The sequence below is a fragment of the Haliaeetus leucocephalus genome, unplaced genomic scaffold, assembly GCF_000737465.1.
Source record: "Haliaeetus leucocephalus isolate CR32 unplaced genomic scaffold, Haliaeetus_leucocephalus-4.0 Scaffold165, whole genome shotgun sequence".
Lineage (NCBI taxonomy): Eukaryota > Metazoa > Chordata > Aves > Accipitriformes > Accipitridae > Haliaeetus > Haliaeetus leucocephalus.
The window spans coordinates 410,301-428,827 of record NW_010972601.1 but is presented as its reverse complement, the minus strand read 5'-3'; the positions used below and the strand labels follow the sequence as shown (position 1 = coordinate 428,827).

The 18,527-nt window shown below is 51.4% G+C and overlaps 1 protein-coding gene across 2 annotated transcripts; it reads left to right on the top strand.

Annotated features, from left to right (window-relative positions):
* Positions 1–41: 41 nt before the first annotated feature.
* On the top strand, positions 42–17,703 carry ZMAT5 (zinc finger, matrin-type 5). 2 transcript variants are annotated; one of them, XM_010563328.1, is made up of 6 exons: positions 42–82; positions 4,695–4,926; positions 6,692–6,754; positions 6,985–7,065; positions 13,741–13,852; positions 17,467–17,703. In XM_010563328.1, the coding sequence occupies exons 2-6, from the start codon at positions 4,800–4,802 to the stop codon at positions 17,594–17,596; spliced, it is 513 nt and encodes a 170-aa protein (XP_010561630.1). In that variant the 5' UTR covers positions 42–82; positions 4,695–4,799; the 3' UTR covers positions 17,597–17,703. The 2 variants fall into 2 exon arrangements, with proteins under 2 accessions (XP_010561630.1, XP_010561631.1); XM_010563329.1 differs by lacking the exon at positions 42–82 and adding an exon at positions 123–760 and having other exon boundaries at positions 4,692–4,926.
* The last annotated feature ends 824 nt before the right edge of the window (positions 17,704–18,527 follow it).

Genomic DNA, 18,527 nt, shown 5'->3' with positions numbered 1-18,527 from the left:
GACGTGGCGCGGAGCCTTCTGGGAGATGTAGGCGCCGCTCCCGGCAGGCGCCGCGCGGCCTAGGCCCGAGTCGTGGCCGGAGGTGAGTGCCGCCCGCGGTGTGGGGGGCTTCGGCCCGGAGGAGGAGGAGGTTTGAGGGGCTTTTCTCGGCCTGTGGGTTGAAGCACCGTCCCCTCCTAGCACCGCTTCCCTTCAGCGGCTTCCGCTGGGCAACCCGAGTCTGTCTGTTCTGCTTTTCTGAGGTGAAATCAGCCCGTTATAGCACGGGACGGTGGGCTAAAGGCCTCGTATCAGCTACAGCAAAACAGGGCGTGTTGGGTGAGCCCTTCCCCGGCTGCTGGACGGGCCTAATGCCGGCCGTGGAGTCGTGGGGGCAGCTGGGGGCGGTGGGCCTTGCTGGGGAGCAGGAGAAGCCTGGAGTGACCCATGAGGGGTGAAACGGAGAAGAAAGAGGGTTTTGCGTTAATGTCCTGTTCTGCTCACCCCCTCGGGGAGGGTGGGGGGTAGTTTGGGTGTTTTCTGGTTAGTTGGGCCAGCTGAGGAGGGCAGAAGGCAGCATCGGTGTAGTCTGAGCAGGAGATGGATGCTGTGGCTAGCAAAAGGCGGAGAACGCTTCGGAGGCCTCGGGAAGAGCGGGACGTGGCCCCATGTGGCGTAACTGAAGTGGAAGCGTTGTTGTTTGCCGCCCTCTCTTTGTGTGTTTTCTTTCTGCTTAACCTCGGCGAGGGCGAAGGGGCTCCAGTGCTGATGGGGCAGAGAGGTAAATTTGGGGTTGGGAAGGGAGGACAGACAAGGGGGGGCAGGGGAATCTTAAAGTTGAAGTCATCCCTCCACAGGATTGTTGTTAAACAAGCATCTACATTAAATTTCAGAACAGATCGTCAAGTAACACTCACTCTGTCGTTTCATTTGTCTCAGCCACTCAGAAAGAGCATGTGGTCTGGCTGCGTAGTCATTTCTCTTAATTTTTTTATGTTTGGTTCCCTGCATGCAGCTACTGTGGAGATCCGTGGGATTTCTGGGATAGGGTAAAGCCTCTGCTTGTGCTGGAAGCTGCTACAGAGGCTGGAAGGTGCCTAACTTATTCCTGTGCCCTGTGTATAGTGTTAGACCTTGGGCCAGCCCTTCGAAAAGCTGAATTATTTTTCAAAGTTAACTGCTAGGGATTGTCTTTTAAGACAAATCTCCCCAATAGCCTATAAACTGCTACCACTGTCATGCGTTTGTGTAATGGTCAGGTCAGTGTTAATCCCAAATCCAGCTCCGGATTTACACCGGGTGTAATGAAAATCAGAATCTGGCCCTCTGTCATTGTGAAGGTGCTGGCAGACTCTGCCGGCGTTTTGCGTGTTCCCGTAGAGATATGAGCACATTTAAATTGGCAGCTGAGTATCATAAGCTTGACACTTGGATTTAATTAACTTCACATCTGTCTAGATATCCAAAGTGGCTGAAATGGCCCTGAGCCTGGGCTATAAGAAAGCAGGAAATTGAGGTCAAGGCCCAGCAGCAATTCTCAGGGTTCAGCGTGGAGAAAAGCAGTTACACCCAGACGAAAACAAGTCTGCCATATGCCCGTTTCTGGGTCACCTTCTTCCCTCTGTCCACGTCTCGGGGAAATCGGTGAAAGAACCCCTGGAGAGTCCTAAATAAAATCTGTAGCTAACAGAGCGCAACGTGGAGTGTTTTGGCAGCAATTTGAGAAGGGAAAATTTAGGATGGCGCACAGGAGATCTTGCCTGGAGTTTTACCAAGCACCTCAGCTAGATGAGTGAAACACCTGCTAGGTGTCTTAGAACATGCTATTTCTCATAAAACATTGCTCCAATGTAAGCCTCCAAGAGGCTTACAGCAGAGGATTTTTTTGTTAATACTTTTAAGCATCGAGATACAAGACAAAGCCCTGACTTTTTTGTATTTGGATTTATGCAGAAAGACTTTTAAGCTGGTACAAAGCCTGTCTGAAATCGTTTATGGTTGCCTGTGGGTCCAGGGGTCTATTCGCCCGAATTCAATTGCAAATTAGGGTCTAGAAATGTTAAGAGGAAATGGCCAAGCTGAAGCAGTTCTTTATAAAGCAGCTACATTTACTTTATTTCATAATGACTAAGATGGATTTAATTAGAAAACATCTCTGTTTTCAACTGAATAATGCTCTTTGTTTACTGTTTGAGCCATTTGGGAAAATGGAAATAGGTTAGCCAGTGTTGCTCAGAAGCAGCTTTTATTCCTACATACTAGTTCAGTGCAAAGCGCTGTGGATTGCTGATACTGCAGAGAGTTGTCAGAATCCAGCCAAGATAATCCATGCAATTGAATTCTTAAAAAGATGGAAATAAGTTCAGTGTAATCTTTGGAGGGGGCGATCTCTGGGAGAATCTGATGCTCCTCTAATTGCTTTTTTTATTCCGTTCATCCCCTGCAATGGGAATTGCTAGGAGAATCTGGGAGCCGGCACCTCTGGGATGTGGGACCTAGCTGCCTGAAATCTGTAGGAGCTTTCTGCCCTCGTTGTTCGGGAAGGAGGGGGAACGAGCTTCTGCAATTATTGCTGTCGGGGTGATGAAAGGAAAAGTTTGAAATACGATTTCAAAGGCTGGCTGCTGCTGGGCTTCTGCAGGCAGAATTCCCATTGAGATCTGTGGAAACTTGTGTGGGACCACTGCAGAATCTCATTTGTTTTCCCCGTTCACAGCAGCCGCTTCTGCAGAGATGGAGTACAGGAACCAGCCGCTGAAGCAGGAAGCTTTTATGTTATCAGAAACTTTGGGAAATGGCATAAGATCTGGGAGGGAGATTTTTTTCAGTACTTAAAAGCCACAGCAGAGCCTGCCAGTGGGCCAGACACGGAGGGTAAGAGCGTTCCCTCTGGATTCCAGTAGCCCCACCACAGTGCAGCAAAGCTGGCTGCCAGGCTGGCTGCAAAACCCTGGGATGATCTAGTAAAGGATGGGGGGAAGTGATGTCTTAAGTTTCATTAAGCAGCACTTGGTTTTGGTTTCTTGGGCTGGAGTAGGACAATTTCAGACCTCAAGCCCTAGAGAGCTGAGTTAACTCCTTCCTAGCAGGAGCCAAGCCTGATTGTGTTTGCAGGTGAAACAGTTTGCAGTCACATCAGGGAGAGGTGGCTGGCTGATCAGCATCGCCTCCTAACCAGATATTCCACCTGGAGAACAAGGAAAAGGACGTTAAAACAAGGAGTCTTCAAGTTCAGTTGGAGTCCCTGAACATTTTACTTTCAGTGTGAAGGTTTGCAAGCCAATTCAAAAAAATCAGAAGATCGTTCCATTGAATGCAGATGGAGGAGACTACATTTTAACTGTGGTGTGAGGCCTGCGAGATTTCCAGGGGCTTGACTTTTGAAGCAGCAGTTTTCAGGAGTGGGGGATGGAAGGGAGTTTGGTGCGATTGCTCATGAGATGCCAGGATGGCTGGCTGGCAGGAGGGCTTGGCAGAACTGCCTTAGCTCAGCATGCTTGGCTCTGAGGGATTGCCTGTTGCTGCTCCTCTTCCCGCTGATTCTGAGGAATCGTTAGGGAGGCTGTGATTGATTCTGACCCTGTTTTATTTATAAAATCTTTATTTGTTGCACTGGTGTCTGTGCCATTTTTTAAATGCATTTGGCTGTCAAGGTGTCAAAAACTGGAGAATTGCTTTTGGAGTTTATCTCCCAGTCCATCCATCTTTGGCGTTTATCAGGTACCTTTATATCACTTGGGAGAGAACTTACAGCTCCTTCAGGCTATCTGTTGAACCTCCAGCAAGGACAGCAAATGGGGACAGGCCTGCACTTAATCACAAACCCCATCTGCCCTACCAGGGTCTGGGCTGCTCCAGGCCCAGCACAGATGAGAGCACTCAAATTCTGTCCCATTACTTCTCGGTACTCCACAGCAGAGTCTCTGGACTACAAATACATGTGTGATAAGCCTGTCTCTGCTGTGGGAGGAGGAGAACCAGGCATCTCCAGGTTGCTTTCAGTGGCTGTGGAGTTGGGGGTTCTTTCCTCCTGGCTGTAAGGCTGTTGTGATCTCAGTTATTGGAAGTGCTGTACTTGGTGAAGCAGACACATCTTGCTGCCATAGGCTGGGGAGAATGAGGAGAGCAGTCCTTGATGTAAAGGAGTAAATAGATGTCTAGGTGAACTGAACAAAATGTTATATCCTTTAGTGCTTGTAATGCAGCTTCTCACTTGCAGTACAGGTGAGATCAGCTTTTTTTTCATCTTTGAGGAGTTGCTGGGTTTCTTCCTTACCTTGTAGAGATGGACACGGCGGAATTTCCTTCCTCTTGCATGACAGCTTGTGGAGGTTGTCTCTGGTATGGGGTTAAAGTCCTGGGCCCCCAGGTGGAGGCTGTGGCATGGACCTCTAGCTCCTCCTGATTGCACATTGGATGGTTTCTGCTGCACCTTCCCTGGTACAGGTGGTGGCTGGGAGCCATTGGCTCTCTGGGGTCTCTGCTTTGTGTGACCTGAACTCCAGCAGACTCAGGGAAGGAGAATTCTTTCAGCAGAGGTGTTGTTTCTTTGGGTAACAGAGGTAAGCAATGCAGATCTGAGCCTGTTCTACCATGTACATGCAGCAGATGCTGCCTTACCAGTCTCTGATGGACAAGAATATATACTATTAGGTCTCACCTCTTTCCCTGTCTGCCAACCCTAAATGATTTGAATTCTTCTCCTTTGGAAGCAGGCGCTGTAAATCTTGGATCCTCCATTCCCAGGGCAGGCATGGCTGGGCGCCGAGGATCTGTATGATGGTTCCCAGGCCACGCTGATCTGCTCTGCCAGAAGAGAGATGGGGAAAAGATACTTCTGTGACTACTGTGACAGGTCTTTTCAGGACAACCTTCACAACAGGAAGAAACACCTCAACGGAGTGCAGCATCTCAGGGCTAAGAGAGTCTGGTACGACTTATTCCGAGGTGGGTACTACCAACTGTCTGCCACTCCCTTTCTGGGACTGGGGAGGTGATGGATGAGGTGGGGTGGGGGGGAATACATAAAATAAATCAACACTGGTGATTTATATTGAGATTGTCTGTGCTAGTGAATTGCGGACTTGATACTGTTGCTGTCAAGCTGTCTCAGGGGCAAAACCCTCATGTATCTGGATGTGGGAAGGGGAAACTGTAAAGGTCAGCTGGGACTTGAAATGAGCTGGAAGAGATAGGGAGGTTGTTTCTGAGAACAGGAGTTGCAGATAAAGCTCTCTTGGCATCATGAGCAAACCTGAGACAGGAGACCTGGGAGAACAAAGTGAGCTACAGTTTCTGAAGGTGACTTAGGTGCCTTCTGCAAACCAGAGTTGATCTCTTCATGCAAGGAGCAAGGAATATGGGTGTGTATGTGGAGAAAGCGGGTTGGAGGGCAGGCTGTACACATGTGTTGTGTGAACAGGTGGGAAGCTGGCAGCAGTTCTTTGCACTGGGTGGAGATGTCGGTTCTGAGGGTGGCTGTGGGAGAGGCCGAGGATGTGACTGCTTGACTGGAGATCCCAGAAGGGTGAAAGGGCTGGGAAAGCAGCTTAAAGCACTGGTATGCTCAAACCTATCTTAGCCAAGTGGGCTAGCAGAGGAGGAGAGCTAGGTGCATTTAGGTTTTGGCAGAGGAGGAATTGGAATTCTGGGGCTGGAGGCTGTGTCAGGACGTGCTGGAGGAAAGCCTTGCATCCTCTGCCTGTTTAACAGGACGCTTCTCACCCAGCTCGGCACTCTGACCTGACTCACCATGCAGTTACGTGTGTCTTAGTGCCAGCCTGAGGAATATGGTGGGAATGTGTGTCCAGGGTCTGAGAGAGAGAGAATAGGACTGTGTATTTTGGCAGTAGCAAAGACTTAGTTTGAGTTAAACTGATTGTGAAACTGTTGTCTGTATGTTCCTCTGCTTCCTTCTGGTTCCTCAGGATCAGGAGTTGCAGGTTGTGTTTGTCCCGTGGCTAGGTGAGAAATACCCTGCAGAGCTCTGGGTGGCTGTGCTGTCTGCTTAACTGTATGTGGAAGCTGGGAAGGTTCTCTGTAGTGGTCAAGTGTGGAGGACCAACAGCCCCAGCCCAGTTCTAGCTGGGTCAGGGATAGTGAGGCACATTACCTGGGACTTGTCTTCTCACCAGGCTGTAACCCTTGATTTTCCTCTGATTGATAAAATTCCTCATCCCATCCCTGATTAGGGGGTTCGTCTCCTCTTGTCTCCAGACTCTGTGGCCTGGCATCACCCAGTGCAAGTTCTTCCACAATCTATGGGAGCTGCTGTATGTTTGGGGCTCGTTTTCCCCAGGACGTCTCTGGGAGGTGAATGACTGTTTCAGTGGTGTCCACTGGAGACTCAGCACAGGGTTCTATGAGGCCTCAGACAGGGCTTTTCTGAGAGCTCTGTGAGTCTGCCTGGTCTTTCTCTGCTGCGCAGAAGCACTGCAGAGGCCTTGCTTTTCTGTCATGCTTCTTTTCTCCTACTGCCATGGGGAGAAAGGATGAAGCAGAAAGCAAAGAAGGTGATATTCGCAAGCCAGAGAAAAGCTGAAGCCAGGGGTGCAAACAGGGACTGTTAACTGTCAATTTGTCTGTGGCTTAAGTTCCTGGTTGTCATGTAAAATGGCTTCCCACTAGGCAACTGACCTGTTTGGGACCATGATATGATGGGGTATTGCTGTGCAAGAGATCTTTACCCTGTTTTGTCTTTTGTCTCCCCTAGATGCTGCTGCTATCCTGCAAGAGGAGCAAACCAAGAAACCTTGTCGGAAGTTTCTGCAAACAGGTGAGTTCTTCTGAGGTAGAAATAACTGCCTGAGCTCCAGCAGCTCCTTCATGGGACAGCCCAAGGCTGTTCTGGAGAGCCCTGGTATGTGTGCTTGTCTTGGAGGGAGTGAAGGGTTTGAGCCTGTGTGTCTGGCATGCAGGTGTAATGGATCTTGGGTTTGCATGCACTTACACAAGGGAGGACCTTGTGTGTGCAGCTCTCATGGAGTTCCATGGCTTTTGTTCCAGGACAGTGTGATTTTGGGTCCAACTGCAGATTTTCCCACATGACAGAGCAGGACCTGGAAAAGCTGAGTGCCCAGGTTCAAGGTGAGTCCTCGAACAAGAAAACATCCAGGGGTCTCTGAGGAGGAGGAGTTGCTGCAGGGAGTGTGGGCTGCAAAGGGGCACGTGAGGGGCTGTGCAGCAAGAGCCTGCAGTCTTGTGCTGCCTGTACGCAGCAAGCCAAGCGTGGATCCCTCCCGCCTGCCTCTCGGTGCTATGTGAGCCTGTAGCGTGGCTGTAAGTGCTGCAGTTTTTCATATGCTTTCTGCTCTTGATCTGCTGGCACAGGCACAAACCTAGAGTTGAGCAATGCTGTTACTACTTAGCAGCAAGCATCTGAAGCAGAAGAGTGGGCTTTCCAAGCCCTGGGGGCTTTTTTCAGTCAGGGAATAAAAAGAGTCAGCAGCAGAGGGCACTGGTACATCGCTTCCCCTTAAATTTATGGATTTTATTTCCCCCCAGCTCTCTATTACCAGGGAGCTGCTGCTTCCGCTCTTGGGAAGAGCTAGCCTGCTGTCAGTTGGGTTGTTCTGAGGAGAGGACATGGGGTCTTGGATCCAGAAGTGGCCTCTGCTCACATGGCCTTGGGTGGAACTGAAGTTTGGGCAGAGGATGAATGGCAGCTGCTCCCCTGCTGTGACTCTCCAGAGCACTTTTGAACTTTTTCATTCTGAGAGTACCACCTCCTTGCCCTAAAAGGGGTGGTAGCTCTGTCTTCTCTATAGGATTCGTTGCTTTGGTGGTTAGAGAAAATGTGAGTGAGGTGTTGGTGAGAACTTATGGAATGGTTGAGGTCTCCACTGGAGATGGTCTAGTCCCAACCCTACCCTGCTCAAAGCAGGGTAAACTAGAGCAGGCTTCTCAGGACCACGTCCAGTTCTGGTTTGAATATCTCCAAGACTGGACACTCTACAACCTCCGTGGGCAATCTGTTCCGGTGTTTGACCATGTTTGCAATAAAAATGGGGTTTTGTTGTTGGGTTTTTTTTAATATTTCAATGGAAATTCCTGTATTTTGGTTTGTGACCATTGTCTCTTGCCTTTGCTGGACTCCCTCCATTATGTCCCTGTCTCTGTGGTACTGGGGAGCCCAGCACTGGACACAGCACCCAGACATGGCCTCACCAGTGCAGAGCAGAGAGGAAGGATCGCTTCCTCAACCTGCTGGCAGCGCTCTTCCTAATGCAGCCCAACTTCTGAGCAGATCTTGTGCCCACACTGCTAGCTGAAGCCAACTGTTGTTTTGCCAATAGTCTGGCAAACACAGGCTTAAGTGTTGAAAGCGAGTGTGTGTGTGTGTGTGTGCGCGCGCGCGTGCATACATATGAGATTTGGGGTGTGCATGGGGTAGAGACTCTCCTAGCCTTTCGAGGGATCAGATTTGGGGAGGCATGGCTCTGGTGAACCTGGGGAGCAGGAGGAAGGCAGGCACTACAGAGCTATTCCAGTCCTTGCTGTTGCTGAGTCAGTCTGTGAGTCCCTGAGGCGACTCTGTGAATCAATTGCTGAACAACACTGGCAGTCAATAAAACCTATCTCGTCGGGCTGCGCAGGAGACAGAGCACTCCAGCCAGCCCTTCTTGGAGCGGCAGTGCCAGGCTGGCAGTTGCGCTCCTCTTCCCTGCTGCTAGCCCAGAACCTCTCCTCGACCCTTCTCTGCTGCAGGGTTTAAGTGCTGGGCTCCCGAGAGGTGGCATAGGATGTCAGCCTATTTGCAGGAACCTGTAGCGTTTCCAGTCATTGAAGGCTGTTTATTGCAGGGAAAGTGAAAGCTCTTTGGAGCAGAGCGGAGCTGCAGGGGAAGGCTGGCAAGCTCCTCTGTGCTTGGGCAGGTTTCTTTGCCAATTACACTTGTTATTGAATATTGACTTCTGTCAAATGGGTCAGGTGTAAGTGGAGAATTGGCTAGTGAGAGAGCTGATTCCTGGGAGATTACTTGGAAACCTTGCATTTGTATTACCAAGTCAAACATTTAATTAAACAATTAGACTTCAAGGAGTGATGGCCAGGGGACAGCAGGGTGCCTTGTCTTTGGCTGTGCTGCTCTAGCATGAATGCCTGGTTGTAGAGTTAAATCCTGCTCACCTCTTGTGGTGTTACTCCATGGAAATCCCGTGTGAGCCAAGCGAGCAGGCTGAGCATGACGCAGACCTCTAAATCTGGTCAGTTGAGCCCGTAGATAGCTTGGAGGGATTTGATGGAGGGAAGAGCTCAGCAGGACTTGGTGGAGAAAAGTTGCAGCCCATAACACGGTAGACTGGATGGAAGAACAGCTGCAAAAGCCAAGCCGCCATTTGGTGCATCATGGGGATGTTTCACCACTCCTTAGACCACTGAAGCATCAGTGTCTCAGATGGCAGGCTTAGGGCAGAGTTGAAGGCAAGCTTGTGTGATGGCAGGTTGGACTGCAGGTTGCATTAGTCATGCAGGAGCCCTGATCCTCATAGCATGTCCGTCAGGTGCCTCCATCAGTAATGTCCCTATATGCATTAGCACCTAGTCCTGGCGTTTGTGTGCTATGAGGGATCGCAGGCCGCAGGCGGTGAGATGATACAGTACAGGTTAGAGCAGTGGTCTAGATCAGGCTGCCTCTTACTGAATTGTCAGTGTCCTCAGAGATTTCCCGTCTGAACCTGCGGCGTCTGGGAGATTTTGACAGCCTTGCAGCCTGGGATAGTCGGGGATTTGAGATGAGCTGAGATGCTGGAAGCTCCAGAGCCCTCTCACCATTTTGTGCAGAGCCTTGTGTGACCATGCTGCAGATGACCACCCTCTGCCTCTGATGGGGTAGAAGTGGATGGACAGTCTCTTGGTAAGTCCGCAGTGCTCCTTAACTTCGCTTTCCTCAGCTCTGGTGCATGGGCGTAGAAGCAGAGGAGCTGTCAGACTGCGTTGAACCCGTGTCTCCCCTTGTCCAGGGGCAGATGCTTCAGAAAAGGGTGCAAAGAAATCCTGTAGTGAGGTGGTGTAGCCCACTAACCTGTGTTCAGGGGTGGGCTTGCATCCTAAACCACAGCAAAGCCTTTTCTGACTTTTTTTTAACACTGCCAAACAGTGACGGCACTTACTTTCTCATGTAAATATTGAACCTATCCCTGAATCCCTGTTAAGTCTTTGGTGTTGGTAGTTCTGTGTCAGTGAGCTCCCCTTGCTAATGATGCATTTTTATTACAGCCAAAGGAAACATTACATTATTCTTAACATTTGGACTTTTTAATGCAGGGAATTCACCCTGTTGTTTGTGTTAGTCTTGTGGGTGAAGCAGGAAAATTTCTGGACGATTCGCTGTTCTGTAACAGCTTAGAGCTTGTCCTAGTTTGGCTTCAGCGTTTCTGCACCCTGTAGAATATACTCATCAAGAAGCAACAGTTTCCACCTTCAGCAGGGAGGGAGGCATATTCCCAGCTGTTACCGCATCAAAGCATTGGCCTTCTGCATCTGCTGCATCATTCATCAGCGAGACACTTCCAGGCTGTCATTTTAAGTACAGTCATGTCAGGAAAAGTCACTGTCAGATTGCCATCTTGCTTAAAGTTATTGGCTCCCTGCTAACCTGTGTTACTTCTGCTGGTAGTATTGACACAACCCAGCGTCTCGTGTGAGCTCCATTTAGCCAGAGCTGCAAGGGGCGAGTAAGGGCACAGTTGGGTGAGTGTTTGCAATATATCCATGCGACTGAAAGAATATGAGTGACCCTGCTGGGGGTGGCTGTAGTCAACCAGTTTAACTTAGTGATGAGCAGGAGAAGGAGCACTCTCACAGTCGGCTGCCACTTCTTGGCTGCAGGGCAGTAACTTCTTAAGCTGCTCGTGTTGCAGGGCCTCATCAACCTCATCTTTCAGCCGCAGTCTGCTGCTGTTCATGTGCTCTGGAGGAGTTTGGACTGACACATCTTCTGGCCCAGGGAGGGAGCTGAAGGATTACATGTAAATCTTTTTGCTGGGTGACCTGCTTGGTACTGGTGGTGGCATCTTGCATACAGTGGTGCCTCATTTGGGAAGAAAACTCATGCTAAAAGTTGCATGGGGAGAGAAGATAAATCTGGACTCCCACTCTGGCATCATTAGAGAGGCACTTCATGACTACAGATGCTCTTTTAATTGGCTGTAATTAGACTTTGAAGCAAACACCCCAGTGAGAAGCGGGGGGAGAAAGCACCTTCACACCTGTCTTGCTGCTGCAGTCTGGCTGGCTGCACGACCATGTATTAGGAGTAAGGGCTGGTAATTGTGTTTCAGAGTTACATCTTGGAATACCTGTTGACATTCAAGGGGTATTTCCAATCTCACAGTTGTTTTGGTGGTCCCTGGGTGGGATGTGTGTGCTTCAGAGGAAGATGAGACGAAAGATTTGCCTTTTTCATGGGTGTGCATCAAGGTGGACAGAGTCAGACAGTTGCCCATACCTGCTGCCTTATTTCTCAGCCTGAGGGTTGGAGTGCTTTAGAGCAGTAACCCATGGAGCTGCATGAATGGGGAGCCAGCTGGATGTCTTTCTAATCTGGACACCTGGGGCATCATTTAGGCCAGCATGAGTCTGGAGTCGTTCCACAGCAGCCAGCGAGCTTTTCTGGACAAGACAGTGTGTTGTGGCTGCTTGAATCCCTGGGCTCCCACCAGTTTTTGCTGTGGCACTTTGGGGCAGTGGCCTTGGGGTTCCCTGCTCTAAACAGAGAGGATTTGGCAGTTTTTGTTCTGTTCTGTGTTGGGGCTTGGAGTGGGATGAAAAGGAAATCTTGGTGGTAGGTAGAGGTGGGAGAGGTTTCTCTCTGATTTTCTTCCTCGCCTCATCGAAGCCTCTCACAACCACTGCTTTTCCCCTTGCTGAGGTGGGATGTGCCCAGGCACTCAACAGGTGGAGAAACCTGGAACAAAGGGAAATAAGGTAGCTGTGGTCCAGGTTGCCAGGGAAGTCTAACCTGGGAGCTGAATTCAGATATCCTGAGTCTAAAGCAGTGCCTAGCTCACCAGACTGAGCTTCTTGCCTCCCCAGTGCCCTCAGCTGGCCAGGCTGTTGGGCTGACCCCGAATAGCTCTGCTGGGGCTTTGCTCCTTCGGAATAACTGTAGGAGATTTGAACAGTCCTGTCTCCAACCATATCCTTATCGCTGGGTTGCAGAGCAGCACCTCGACATCAGGACCACAGCAGGCTGTCTTTGTGGTGGCAGTGAGTACATTGTCACCCCTCCCAGCAGCAGCAGATGAAAAGGCTGGATGACAAATTATCCATCTCCGGCTGCTCATTGTGTAGCACATTTCTGCCATCCTTATTAATATTCAACAGGCAGATGAATAATTGGTTGCCACCACTAGGATGAAGTGATCCTTCACTCTGCCCAAGCAATATTAATTTCACACCCTGTCTGGAAACGTATAATATTTTCCTTAAACGTGTGACATATGGCGGGTAGGTGTGGAGCAGGCTCCTGGTGGGCACGGCTGCAGGTGGCTGCTGCTGGGGTGGGACCGCTGGCAGGTTGATCTCCAAGTGGGATCAGGGTTCCCTCAGAGCACTTGTCCCTGGAGGGTTTGTTGAGCGAGGCAAAGGGGAATGACACGCAGCTGCCTTGGCTTCCTTTTTATTAATACCAGTGTTTGTTTTTCAGAGTATCACATTCCCTTTTCTGTTAGGTGGGAACTTTCCATGAGACTGGAGATCTAATAGCTCTGAGCATCCTCTCAGCCCGCTCTGCCTGACGTGCTGTCAGGAGTATGACTGTGTCGTTCGTGTCAAGGACTCGTGCTAGACCCTGTTCTCCGCTAGCTTCCCTTCCTGCTTTGTCACTGGTGCCGAGGGCAGACCTGGGAGCTTTGCTAACTGGGCAGCTGCGGATTTCTGCCCAGTGGGAGGGACTGGTGAGTGCTGGGCTGTCCTGCTGGCTCTGTGCCCTTCTTCCCAGAGAGGACAGTGCTGCAGGACAGGGTGCCTGCAGGCATCTGCCCCACGCAAACCCCCCCAGGGTGACAGAGAGGTTGAAAGCCTGAAAGGACCTCAGGCTGCCCTGTCTCTTGGTAGACAGCAGAGTTTTCCTACTGGCACTGCCTTGCTCGTTCCTAACTTGCATGAGAAACCATAGGAACTTGTTCCCCTCCCTCCCGCCGCTGCGGTCTGCTCTGATCTTGCACCTAGTCTGAGCAGGGCTGGGCAACAACCTCCTGCCCTGTCTCTGCAGGGGCTGGGGATGCATCACGCAGTGTGCACCTTGAACAGACCTGACAGCATCTCTGAAATCCCGTCTCCTGATTGTATGCGCACTCTGAACCTTTCAGACTGTCGCGGCCTGCCAAGTCTGCATCGATCCGGACAGACATCCCTGTCACTCCCACCTAACTGGGCAGAGGTGGCAAAGTCCGTCCTGCCAGTTGGAGGGACACATCTTTGGAAATGGCTTAGGGCCAGCAGAGGCTGTTTCAGGCGAGGATGAGGACGATCTACCCTGGAGGGAGATGTCAAACTCCCCTCAGTTAAGTGCCTGAACTGCCACTGTGCTCGCTGGCTTGGTTCTTGTTCCCGGCTCTGTCTGGCTGGAGCTGTCACCAGTGAGGAGGCCAAGCATCAGATGGCAGGTGGACAGTGGAGGAGGAGGAGGGGCCGCCACAGGCAAATTGCAAACCCTCCACCATAAGAAACTATGCAGGGTAATGAGCAGCGGGTTTAATGGAGTGTAAGGACTGCAGCATGAGGGTCTGATAGCCCTCTCTCTCTCTCTCTCTCAACCAGGGGAGCAGAGATCGAAGGAGCTGCGGCAGGAGGGAGCAGATATCCCGCCTGGCACCATCGAGGACTGGCTGGACAAGAGAGCAAAGAGACTGAGCGTGGCTCAGAGTAACAGGTACTGGTGGCTGGGGAGCATCTGCGTGAGGGCTGGCTGCTGCTTCTGGCCCATACGATGCAGAGGGGGGAACCCACAAGAGGGGAGTGAGTGGGATGGGAGAAGACACAGGTGATCAGAGGCCCCAACATGATGGGACCCCCTGAGCTATCGTTTAACACTCAGCCTGCCAGCGCTGCGCGCCTGATCCGGACTTGGGTGCCCGCATCAGAGATGCATGCACGTGTCTCCTCATGTGCCTGGGGGGCAAGCCAGGCCTTGCTGTCTGTGGCTGCTTTCCTGGGGAAGGCAAGCAGAGGGGTGCTTCTGTGCTCTCTGCAGAGCGCATAGACATGCTTGGAAGGACAGTGCCACCACGGTGCTGAGTTATTAATACCCAGAGTTCAGTGGCAGAAACCTGGTCTCATCTGTTGACAGCTTCACCATCCTCTGCCTGCCCTGTCTGCACATCTCTGCCAGTCCCTGCCAGTGAGAGGGTGGAATTAGCTCCTCCTCGCAGTATTCATTCAGATTCGGGCACCTGCCGGTGCCTACTGTTTCCTTGCTCACCTGACTGCCGCAGGCTTAATTGGATGACATTTGGGCAGGTGCCAAATCTCTCTTTTGTTCTTTTTCCATTTGCTCCTGTCCTCTCTGTGTTTGGTCTAGGCAGGATCTTCCTTCTGGTGCTTGTCTGGGCTTGTTGCTTTCTGTTCACTCCATCCATCAGCTTGGCTGCCGTAACCTTCCTACCCCCTGTACGTTTCACTTGTCCCATTTTGTTTGTCCTGCCCGTGAATCCCTTGATCTTGGGGTAGATGATCTCTTGCAGAAGACAGCCATCGCTATAGCTAGAGGAGTTTCGAGACCTTCATAACTACTTGATCCCTGCTGCCTCCAAATATGCACAAGACCTGGGATTTCTAGGATTGTTGCTTTCTACCCAGCCTCTGTCCCTGCAGGCTCAGAAACCATCTACTACGGGAACTAAACACCAGCTATTCAAAGCTTCTCTTCTTCTATCTGGCCTTGCCAACACCTGTCCCTATCATTTATTTCTCTTCTCCCCTTGTGCTCTCCAGCCCCAGCATTGCCCTTCTGAGCAACTGTGTGTTTTGCTTTGTCTGCCAGAGAAGTTGTTTAGCGGTGCCAGGGAACAGAGCCTGTCTTAGGCAGGTCCCTGTGCTCCTGGTGCCTGGGGAGTCCATGTTCCTCCTGAAAATGCTTTTAAGGCCAAGGAGCTCCCTCTCCCTCCTGCGGTCCTTGAGGTCCCTGAAATGTGGCAGAATCTCTGGCAGAGTCTAACGGTGCTTTGGGGAATTTGTGGGTTTAGATGATAACTTGCCCAGGGGCTGCTTTGCCTGGCTGGTGATGTCAGTAAAGATCATTAGTCTGCACAAAACCAAAGAGAAAGTGCTCTCAAGGGCAGTCATCTCCAAAATGAGATGCTAGAGACCCAGCTCCACCTCCATCTTCTCTGGTAGCACTGAGTAGGAAGGATTCAAGCTGGGATGGAAGCATGATCTCCCAGAGTTTGATGGGAAGCTGTTGCTGTGTTAAGCCTCAGCTTCCGAGCGTAGCTGACTTTCTGCCTCTGTCTTGCTGGGGGCTTTTAGCAGGATACCTGGCAGGCAATCACAGGTGGAGCTACCACCTTCTGTGGTCTCCAAGTACACCGCAGTGCAAAGAAAATGCCACGTTGGACTAGAGGTGGCCCTGTGGCCAAGTACTGCCTTGGCTGAAGGGTAGCAGTAACTTGAGCACCATTTCTGACCGTCACCTAAATTAGCCCCATGGATGGAGAGTTGCCACATTGCCTTCCACCCATCGTTCGTGCAGCTGCTCTCCCGACCTGGCTGGGCTCAATGGGACAATCTTCATTTGGAAGCCTCCACCTGATGCGTATTTTCAAAGTCACGCTGTGCCAGTGCTTTCTGGAGAGCTGAGGTGGAGTTGGAAGGAGTTCGTGTAGTTCTCTTAGCAATGGAGCTCTGCCAGGGTGTGATTGATTTTTAAGCTGATTTCCAAAGGAAACGGAGCATGTCAGTGCACGTGAGTGTGTGCTTCTGCCATAATTGCCATGGAGGCCACTTGCTGATTTCCATCAGAAAGGGGTCTGAGGCCTCAAAGATACTGAGATACTACAGGTTTCATGAATGTGGAAGGGGGTAGAGGAGAGGGATCCCATTTACACCTTCGGAAGGGAAATACTCTTGACCCTTGCTAGACACCAGAGAATCCACACGGGACAGCCATTCTGAATGCTCCAGCTGTAGGTCAACCTTTGATAGGACTTGAATCTTATGAGACCCCAGGGAATTGAATACCCAGACAGCATCCTCCCTATTGATTAGTTCTGCTGCTCACAGAACAGCTCATTAGTTGATAGCTGTGCTGTTCCACCTTGCAGCATGCCCTGCCCTGCTCCCCACCCCACCATACTGCTGCTGCGGGGGCTCCTCTGCCTGCGTGAGCGACAGTGCCTGGATGTAACACAAAATATTCCTGCCCGTGTGTGTCCTAGCAGTCTTGTCTCATCCTCGGCTCTGAAGAATCCCCATCAAGGGGATAAGCATTAGACCAAATGACTTTGCTCTGTGTTAGCTGCCTAAAAACCACTGCACTCAACTTCTGTAGCTGGCTTTCAGCCACATCGTTGGCCCTGCAGGGAGAGGAGGGTGCTGCTTCTCTGGAGCATTATGTAAAGGAGTTTGATTAGATTTCTTCTGGCATAACAATTAAAAAGATTCATCAGTATCAGAGGTAGAGGCCTGAGAAGCTGGAAGGCTGCTGTCAGGGCTTCTGCTAAAGAACAAATGAGTTTCCTGCACTCAGGAATTAATGGAAAAGGTACGTTTCCTATGAATTTAAACGTGCCCTGGCCAAGCACTTTCTTCAGCTGGAGACAAGGGAGCAATGCTTCTTTCTTTTGCACTTCTTCAGTCAGGTGTGTTGTTTGCAGTGGCCCCAACTAGTAAACTTCAGGGAGAGAGACAGAAACAACGTGTTTCCCAAGCTGTGAGTTGGAGGAGGAAGCCTGTTCCCCCTGCTGAAGGGTGCTTCTGTGAAAACACCCCATCGTTTTGGCAGTTTCTCCGTTTCCGAGGGGTCCTTGTCCTTTGGGAAGTGCGCAGCTGGCTTGGGATTCAGGCTGCTGGGAAAGAAACATCTGCTAATTTTGTTTGTTCTTCTCACAACTCAGCTGTGTGAAGAGTGGAGAGCGGCCGAGGGTGGGAGGGGATGGGGCCAGCCGCGCTCCCAGCACGGGGCCTCTCCTGCCACCAGCTGCCAGCCCCCTCGGGGGGCTGCGCCTGCTCTCCCCCCCGGCAGACCCCCTCACCTTAGTGCTCCCACCTTATTTTTCAGTGACATGCAGTACCTTAGCAAGCACCAACTACTTGAATGGGCTTGGGGGTGGTTATACAGCAGTTCTGCTGTTGGATTTGCGGGGGAGGGGGTGGGTGCATGTGAATATACATGCTTGTTGATAACCAAAACCCTCCTCTGCTGGACCCCTCCTCTTTTAGGGGCTAGCAGAAGGGGCACAGGGAAGCTCAGCCCCTAAGCAGGGCCTTGCTATCAAACTGAGACGGCCGCATCTCACCTCTGCCCCTTCTATCTCCTTACCTCCACAGTGCTCTGCCTGAGAAACCAGCGCCTTTCCAATACCCGCCAGGCTGGCCGCCAGTGCAGGATCTGCCCCCATCCCTGCAGGCCCCCCCACCCGGAGGGTGGCCAGTCCCCCCCGGTCTGCAGTGGGGCTGAGGCACAGGGACCCCCACAGAGGTTGTGCTGGAGATGGATTTCTCCCTTGCCTGCTCTAAGAAAGGGACAGAATTATTTATATATACTTTTATATCAATAAAAGCCTTCCCCCCCCATTGCAGCCTGCATGTGTCATGTTATTTCTCACCTGGTCAGCCTCCCGTGGATTGAGCTGGTTGGGCAGTCGTCTCCCTGCCACTGGAACGGGGATCTGCGATCAGCAGAGCTCCAGCCCCATGCGGAGGGACTGTCCGCTCTCATCTGGAGCAGACAGCCCCCATTTCCTGGGGCAGGATCCGTCCCTTCGGACCGCTGCTGTCTGTGCTGTGCCCTGCACTGCCTGCTCTCAGTCCAGCTCTGCCGTGCAGCTGATATAGGCCAGGGAAGGAAGCTGTAGCCAGGCTTTTAACATGGATGTTTAATATTGCCTCCAGTGTTTATGTTTGCTTCCGTTAAATTCAGTGTGTAGAACTGCTTCGGTTCAGGTGCCGGAGTTCCTAATGAAGAGCTTGGGGAGCTCCCGTAAGCCCTCTGCTCCTGCTCCCATTAGCCTGAAGGTGAGAAGCAAGGAGCGAAAAATATCCCAAGGTTTCTCCTTCTCCAAGAAACTCAGTAAACAGTGAGTGCCAACAGGGCAAATACCTCCGTGGGTCGTGCCCTGCTATGGGAGCTGGCTGGCCAGGCGCGAGCGCTCGGGGCTCGAGCTGGGAAGGGGCAAGGGGGGACTCCACGGCTCTCCTGCTCACCGCGGGGCTGTGCTGGGAGCTGAAAGCCAGGTGCAGCGGCTGGGGAAACCAGCCTGCCTACCTCCAGCTTCTCCTCTTTATTGCTCTGGAAGTGCTACCCTGGAGAAGACTATAGAGGTGCTTTTAGGTCGCAGCTTTGGTATGGCCAAGCCCAGTCCAGCCATGTGGATGCCGCAGTGAGAGCT